Here is a 9359-nt window from a genome sequence, read left to right as displayed (position 1 = left end):
ATATATATATACAGCGGTTGGCTTACTTGCCAAGATGTTTTAATGGCATTGTGCATCATAATTTCGCAGTCTACTGAATCAATCCTCCCTAAAAATTCCTCATCATCAACCTCTGTCTCTGGACCAAGTAATACGTCTTTAACGGACTCACGGTGGATCTCAATCACTTTCAGGATAAATTGTGCCATTTAAAGCACTCCTCGCCTAAAGTACTGCCACTCTATTCTGTTTCGGATAGAGCTTTCCATGATTGCTCCTTGCGCATGCAGAACACAAGCTTACCTTATATTGAGCCACCGCTTCCTCTTAATCCATGCGATAATTAATTGGTTGGTTATCTTCAAGAGGCAGTGGAACGTGACTACGCCTCTTACTGTTTAAATTACATAGTTATGGGAAATGGCACTTTATAATGACACTTTTTTGATTGTTTGTTGGATGCATGCGAAATTTAGGAGAGAACATAATTTGTAATTTCTGCTTTATTCTACCAGCGTAAATTATTGACAATTAAAACACTATTAAAGGTTTACTTAATTTTACGTTTTAAATTTAGATGATTGTATAGCATTGATGCTCGAAAGTCACTTCTAAGGAAAATTTAAATTTAATTTGAGTGTGTCGTAACATTTTCTTTTTATATAAATCAATATTTGATTTAGGTCCGAAAGTAATCTACCCTAATGCAATCCTTATTTGACATAAGCAACAATTTGACGCTTCAAATATTTAACTTTTCTCTATTCATTTACGTGTTAAAGATAAATAAAGAATGAGGAACTAAAGATAAAATCATAAATAATAATTTAGTGTGTGTTTATAAGGCTTGGAAAAAAAACAATACACAACTACAAAAAATTTAAAAAATATATAAATACATAAAACTTAATTTTTATGTAATAAATTTTAGATTTGTGCAACAAAAAAAATATTACAAATGAAAACTTTGTAAATATTTTCATTTTAACCCTCTGCCAGTAATGCACTTAAAAAGTTGCCTTCCAACCTTACTCTGAATGATAAAATAGATGTTTTCCTGTTAGATAGACAGAGAAACGGTATGTGCACACTGTTAGACTCTTCATTGTAAAACTACATTATAATAACCGGCAGAAGTCTGTTCATCCAATTAAATTCTTAAGTTTACAGTGTAGAACATTTTTTACCGATGCAGCTTTGAAACCGTTTACGACTAGTATGGTTAAAAAACTATGAATACGAAACTATACGGGTTTTTAACCATTTACAACTAGCATGGTTGAAAAACAGAAGGAAAAAATTTAACTGGATATTAGAGCTACGCTTTTCGTTAAGCAATGGGCGTTGGAGTTAAGTTGTGCTTAAGATATGATTTGTCAAATGCGGCCTAATTAGTTTATCCGATTGTTTCACCTGTTGTAAGAGATGGGATATACCAGATTTTTTGCAATAAAATAACCTTATGGTGTGCTACCTATGCGTGAATGAGAGTATCATGTTCTAATAGGATAGGCTACGCTTTTCGTTAAGCAATGGGCGTAGGAGTTAAGTTGTGCTTCAGATATGATTTGTCAAATGCGGCCTAATTAGTTTATCTGTTTGTTTTACTTACTGTAAGAGATGGGATTTACCAGATTTTTTGCAATAAATAATTTTGCGGGGTGCTATCTATGCGTGAATAAGAGCATCATGTTCTAATATGAGAGGACACAGGAAACTATTCATGTGTTGAAGGGTACGGAGGAAATAATTGTAGCGTCAACGGTGTTACTCAAACCCTCGTTTTACAGTCAAGAAATTGATAGATTAGCCCTCTATCCTTTAACATGTACCCAGTTACAAGAAACTAATTGGCTTCGTTAGGTGGACTTAGGTTGTACGATACAATTCTAGTTGTTTAACTGCATTAGGGGAAGGCAGTCACAGTTAACAGTTCGAATACCATCTCATTTATGATTATTTGTCTATATATTTTATAATTATTTGACTGCTTCGTTTGACTATCGTAAAATAAAAATTTAAATAAACTGTTATTTTACCATTTTTCTGAGAAATTTTTAACTTCTTAGAAACCTACTTCTAAATTGCTCACTTGCGAAACCAATAGAGAAAACATAATTTTAAATAATATTAACTTACGCATTGCAAAATTTACAATTTATGTGTCATAAATGTTTTCGCTCCAAATGCATGTAGCAGGTTTTCGAGTCTTTAAAAGTATTGGAAAAACTAATTTATGAAATACATTTCATTATAAATGGTTTGTTTAACTTGTTAGTATGTATCCCCGTTATCTTTCACTAAATATAAAGTTCAATGGTAAATAAGCCGAATGGACAGCACAACTGTATTAAAACATTCTAATTCTTTAAGCCCTTCTTCAATACTAACAGTTTAATTAGTTCTAAACAGTACATCAGTGCAGTTAATAAAATTTTTCGATGAATATAAGGAGTATTTTCTTTTCTGCAGTTGAAGAAAAAACATTATTTTCTCCATTACTAGATACATTAGATAAATTGTCACTTTATTTATGTGAAATTATCATAAATTCACATGCGTATTATATTAATTATTATTACATGAAGGCCATATTTTTAATACCAATTCAAAAAGTACAATTAAAGGATTTTTGCAAAATAATTAAATTCAAACCGCCTTTGGCGAATAACTTAGCCACCTTTCAAAACTATCTTACACAAAATATGAGCTTTAACGGTAAGCATGTCGAAAGCACAGCACTATTGTATTTAAATATTCTAATTCTCGAACCCCTCCTCCAATTTTAACACCACGATTAGTTTTAAAGAATACATTAAACAATTTTTCCCCCAATCTAGCTGCTTCCCCTAACGGAAGAACTTTAATTTCAATTTTAACTGTTTTCAAAAGGTGTCCGAGATATTGTCGAAAGTTCCTTATTTGTAAAATTTTAGTAATGATTACAAATTTGACCGGCTGTTATTAAATCATACAGACCACGCAGCACAACTGTGTTCAAATATTCTAATTCTTCAATATCTTCTCCAATCCTGACATCTAAATAACATGAGCCAATTGTTTCCCTGTTTACGGTTTACCCGCAGTTTTGTCCCCACGGAAGTACTTGGATTTCAATTTTAACTGTTTTCAAGAGATGTCCATGATATTTTCAAAGATCTTTGTCTATTAAATGTTGTTGACGTATGTCTGTTCAGGCAGAGGGCATGCGATTGCTCTTGTTTTCTAATNCATATGATGCTCACTACGTGCTCTTGCGCGCCTAAGCCTATCAATTAAAACGTATTGGCGTTTTATATAATATAGATTAGCCATATGATGCTCACTACGTGCTCTTGCGCGCCGAAGCCTATCAATTAAAAATGAAAACTGTTGCCAACGTGAGAAAAGAAATATCATCGGTTTTATTGATACATACGTACGTATTAGCGTTTTATATAATATAGATGTATTTCATTATAAATGGTTTGTTTAACTTGTTAGTATGTATCCCGTTATCTTTCACCAAATATAAATTTCAATGGTAATTACTCCGAATGGACAGAGCAACTGTATTAAAACATTCTAATTCTTCAAAGCCTCCTCCAATACTAACAGTTTAATAAGTTTTAAGCAATACATCGGGCATTTAATAAAATTCTTCGATGAATATACGGTGTATTTTTCTTTCTGCAGTTGAAAAAAATACATTATTTTTTCTATTACTAGATACATTAGATGAATTGTCACTTTATTCATGTGAAATTATTATAAATTCACAAATGTCTTATAATAATTATTATTATATGAAGGCCATATTACTTTTGGACACCAAATCTAAAAGTATAATTAAAGGATTTTTGCAAAATAATTAAATTCAAGCTTCCTTTGGCGAATAGCTTAACCACCTTTTAAAACTATCTAATACAACATATAAGCTTCAATGGTAACCATGTCGAAAGCACAGCACAGTTGTATTTAAATATTCTAATTCTCCAACCTCTTCTCCAATCTTAACACCATAATTAGTTCTAAAGAACACATTAATCAATTTTTTCCCCAATCTAGCTGCTTCCCCTAACGGAAGAACTTTAATTTCAATTTCAACTGTTTTCAAAAGGTGATAGCGATATTGCCGAAAGTTCCTTATTTGTAAAATTTTAGTAATGATTTCAAATTTGACCAGCTGTTACTAAATCACACAGATCACGCAGCACAACTGTATTCAAATATTCTAATTCTCCAATCCTGACATCTAAATAACATTAACCAATTTTTTCCCCGTTTACTGTTTACCCGCAGTTTTGCCTTCGCGGAAGTACTTGGATTTCAATTTTAACTGTTTTCAAGAGATGTCCGTGGTATTTTCAAAGATCTTCGCGTATTAAATGTTAGTAATAATTGAAAATTTGACCGGGAGCCATTAAATCATACAGACCACCATAAGTATGAGTTCGGGACATTTCAGCATAGTTGGCAACAGAAGTATTAAAATTATTTCCATCTCTGTCGTGGAGCCGCTATAGCTCAGGGAATAGAGAGTTCGTCTTCCAATGAGGCGACCGGATTCGAATCCCAGCAATGGCTGGTTGATACGAATCCGCATCCGGCTTGCTCCGACCACAGTGATGAGGTGAAATATTTTCAGTAATAGACGGATCATGGGCTAGAGGCCCTTTTCCGCCAGGCTAAACGCAGGAGGTGCTCGTGGTCTACCTCGTCATATTACACAAATGCGGGTTAGTTCCATCAAAAACTCCTCCATGAGGGCTATTTTCTCCCAATACTTGATCAAAGAGTTCCCTTGTCTTCTGGATTGAGTTCAAAATTACAAGATTACGGGGTTGAACATTAGTAACCGTAAACCCAAAAATTTGGGCTGGCTGCTCAACAACGGTTATATAAAAAAACATATCTCTGTCGTAAGGTAAGACTGGAAACTCATTCTAATGTTCCATGACGTGTTCTTCCTCATGCATCTCTCGAACTAAAGCTTGAGTATGGTTTAGCATAAAGATACTATTCCTCAGAAAAGGCAAGTTCCGTTAATTATTTTAAATAAATACTTAACGTCTTACTAAATTTTCAACACTACTTAAGCTACAAGTATTACGTAAGTCAACTTAACAAAATGAATCTAATTAAATACTTAACACGTAACTAATTTTTCAACAACACCTAAATTATTCCTTAAAAAAACTTAACGACATGAAAAATAACTATAGTATTTGCCAATTGAAGGAGAAATTCCAGAGTTTATGGTGCCACATAAGGGAAATATATCGATAGATTAATCGAAAATCTTTATAGTAAATGCTCGAAACTTCATTACCTTATCTCACCCTGTGCGTCTATTAACATCGCATTATCATCATGTCCTGAGACCAGAATTTGCATCTTGAAGGACGAAGATTTAAACTCCAGAAGATGGGGTAATTCAAAGTTGTATGCAATAACGATATTCATTTGTTATTGAATAATGAGCTAAATTTTGTGAAGTAGGGAATTTAATGATATTTTATTATGTGTGTATTCAGTCTGCACTTCAATTTTTTAATAGCTTTATATTAACTCAATTGATGACAGCATGGTTCTTTCTTCGCCATGGTCTTTGAAACTATTTGAAACATTTCCGAAATGTTTATTAGACCGGTGGGAAATGTAAATAGTAAGTGGTTGCAGTAACACGGACATTTGTACGTTCCATTGAGAAAATAAATTTCTCAGTGAGATAAAAAAAAATCTTTCTCATTTTTTTCGAAACGTTTTTTTGCTTTACAAATGCTTTCTAGTAATTTATTAGGTATAAATTTAAATCAATTGTATTTTTATGATGAATTAATAAATATGTTTTTTATAATTCAAATGTTCTTGAAATTTGAAAACTACATTCATTAAGTATGCCTCAAGTGATGTGGAGGCAATTGCAATTGTGGACCACTGCAATTTTTCTATATAAATCAAAATCCAAAGATTTTACATTAATTATATTATTTTGTGTGTAGCCAAAGAGGTTTTTAAATATGATATATTTTTATCATCTTAAAAAAACTATTTAAGACTTTGAATTTCGCCTTTGCTTTTATAAAAACCAATAAAATTAGTTCTCAGATGACTTTAATAACAGAAAAATATCATTCAAATGAGAAACAAAAACAGAAAAATATGTGTTTTTTACTTTAAGCTCTACTTAGATAAAACTCTTCGCATTATGAATTTGAATATAAGTCATCCACTGAAAAACGAATTTTTTTTTCTAAAACAAATTAATACTAAGATTAAAAATAAATCAGGATTAAAAAAACATCAGAGCACTGTTAAAATACGATTTTTTTTCTTTTGGAATATTCAGAAGTAAAAAAATAATAATTTAATAAAAACTAAAAATATCGTTACTGATCCATACTTTTTTTTAAATTTTCAACTTCGTTATTAACAAAAAATGTTTTTCTTTTATTTTTGAAATTTTTCTATTGCTTTATATAAAGACAGGGATTTTAAAGGGATTTTTTGTCTTATTTATAATGGAAATCCTGTTCATGTAGTTTTTAACATAAATGTATGTTATTCATTGTTTGAATTAAGCATTTATCCTTTTAACCTTTTACGCATAGAAAAAGTACATACATAAATTATTGTTAAAATATTAGGTTTTGTTTAAGTAAGTCTGGTTTACTTTGACTGTAATACTTTTTGTATCATATTAAATGTTTGATGGTTTTACTACGTGTAATGGAAATAGTTTTTAAACTGAATTAAGATATATAACTGATAGAAGTTGTTTTTTTAACTGTATCAAGATACATTAATAACTAATGGAAATAGTTTTTAAAATGAATTAAGATATATAACTGATATTAATTGTATTTTAACTGTATGAAGATACATTAAAAGCTAATGGAAATGATTTTTAAAATGAATTAAGATATATAACTGATAGAAGTTGGTTTTTAACTGTATCAATAAGATACATTAAAAACTAATGTAAATAGTTTTTAAAATGAATTAAGATATATAACTGATTTAGGTTGTTTTTTAACTGTATCAAGATACATTAAAAATTGATAGAATTAGTTTTCGAACTGAATTAAAATTCATTAAAAAGTTATAGAACTTTTTTTAAAACTGAATGAAGGTACATCAAAAATTTATAAATTGTTATTAACAAAGTGGTATTTCACAATAACATTCCTAAAATTTTCCAGAAGCTAAATTTATTGATTCTTTATTGTAACAAGCTTATTATTAGAATTATTTTCACGAGGTGTGCCCAAAAAGTTTAGAAAATATTGTGATAACTAAATGAAAAGTACACTTTTAGTTAGAAGCATGAAGTCAGAATATATTTTTTCTCATGAAGCGTGAGTGCGACCTATCATTGCAGAAAAAAAATCTAAAAGTAAAAATACTCAAATATATACTCTCGAGACATAATATTCATATATAAATTCTTTTGCAAGCAACACTTTAGTTATAAAATTATTATGTCTTTCAAAAATTGAAAACTATCTGCTGTCCTGTCAATCATTTCGCAAACTTAATAATTTTTTTAAAAACCTTAAATATTAAGATATTAAGATATTTCTTAATCAAAACAGTAAGATATTACTATTATACCAAATGAAATTAAATATAATTATATTAAGATATTATTATATATTAAGATAGTTCTAGATTGGAAAATTCAAGTGAAAAGATAGTAATAAGTTTTCAATCAAGAAATTACTTACGTCATAGTTACAGCCACGTCAGTGAATTTAGTCAAAGTTTACAGTATTTTTCCTTCCTCCTGTAAAACTTAGTAGAAAAAAAATCTTAATTCCTATTGGAAAGAAATCTTCTTTTGTCTCATTAGAACTCTCGTTAGAACCACGTTTTCCATAATAATACTAATTGAAAAGTTTTTATGATTACATATTTTTTTAAATTCTTTTTCACAATTTTACTATAAATTATTTGACAGAGGGACTGCGAGTTTTACATTTTAAGTACTAAACTTACATGATTAAATACACACACAAATATACATATATATACATAACACATACTGCGCTAAATAATATACACTACTTATTAGTTGCTAAAGAGCAACTAACTGATTCATACAAAGTAGCATTCTTGATAACCGATCAATAACAGTAAAATCAAGTGTAGAAGTCGTGGTAGGGCAATACCTGTTATCTGTATAAAAAAGCAATACCTGTTATCTGTATAAAAAACAGTGCATGTGATCTCCTCATTCGTTTCCAAAAGACACTATTTTACAGCAAATTTGTTAAAACGTATATTAAACAGATTTACTTTCAGAGTTTTTTAACTAATGTATTATACCTTTATTAAATTAAAAACTCGTATAATATAGAATAAAAGATTTCCTTCAGAACAACGTTGGGCTGATGGCAGACGAACATACTCGGATATTCTTCGTTTATTGAAGATAATGATTAAGTCACGTGGTCTGTCCTGTCCAATAAAAGATCCTATAAGAATGTCAAGACAATTTTAGTTCTAAGTATTACTCTAAAACTCTATTTAAGTAAATCCAATGCATGCACTCTAATAAATAAATTTATAGTCATCGATAGGTGTCAAAAGTTATTTAAATATTACATTGGAATGCTGTCACCATCACCGAATGTACTAAACTCGCCTTGAGTTCAATACATTTCAAAACAAATTATGTTAAATTAAAACGTACGAGCCTTGTGATATCCATAGATAATAATTTTGTTATATTTCAGTGAGAAAAGAGGACTGGACTTGGGACTTTCAAGAGGATTTTCTGGAAGCCAGGCTGCTAAGCACTTGATGGGCTTATCAGCAGCCAGTTTTGCTAATGGACCCGGACGAAAGCGTCGATTCGTCGACGAAAATCAATGAACATAATTCGCTTTTCCTTCATTCCATCTATTTTTATGAATAAGAAATCAGCTTATTATATTTTGTTTAGTTGCACTATTTTATTACGCTGGTCTGTTTTAGTCATTCATTTAAGTAGCGTCATGTGCATCAATGTAATATAAATATGTAGAAATACATCAAGTGAAAAAGAAATTCTATTTATAAATGTGGAAACTCTGTATTGTAGTATAAGAGAAATGTTTTACAAATTTGTAGATTAGAGTTACAATAAATATTCTGCCTGGGTGGATTTTATTGTTTAAATATGTTTTGTGCAGTTACTGGATTTTATTTTTTCTACGAATTAAATGCAAGGATTTAGTTAGGATTCTTTTTCAAAAGAAAAATCTTCAATTGACTCAATGTGCGCAGATTTACGTAAAATGTTAAAAAGTCTCATGGTATTTTTACAGCAAAAGATATAACTGCTCATTAACTTACGTATTTTCATTTAATTTCAAGAATATTTTCTAATGAAATAAAATCATAGTCAACATATA

At 30.0% G+C, this 9359-nt stretch overlaps 1 protein-coding gene across 1 annotated transcript in view; it reads left to right on the top strand.

Annotated features, from left to right (window-relative positions):
• Positions 1 to 9109, top strand: part of LOC107449698 (diuretic hormone class 2-like) — an 82052-nt gene extending 72943 nt beyond the window's left edge. Inside the window, exon 4 of the mRNA XM_071177836.1 lies at positions 8700 to 9109. Coding sequence (XP_071033937.1) covers positions 8700 to 8838 — 139 coding nt within the window. The 3' untranslated portion in view covers positions 8839 to 9109. The remainder of the gene's footprint in view (positions 1 to 8699) is intronic.
• The last annotated feature ends 250 nt before the right edge of the window (positions 9110 to 9359 follow it).

The sequence above is a fragment of the Parasteatoda tepidariorum genome, chromosome 2 (genome assembly GCF_043381705.1).
Source record: "Parasteatoda tepidariorum isolate YZ-2023 chromosome 2, CAS_Ptep_4.0, whole genome shotgun sequence".
In the NCBI taxonomy this organism is placed as follows: domain Eukaryota; kingdom Metazoa; phylum Arthropoda; class Arachnida; order Araneae; family Theridiidae; genus Parasteatoda; species Parasteatoda tepidariorum.
Note: the sequence above shows the minus strand (reverse complement) of the source record. Positions and strands in the feature narration are given on the sequence as shown.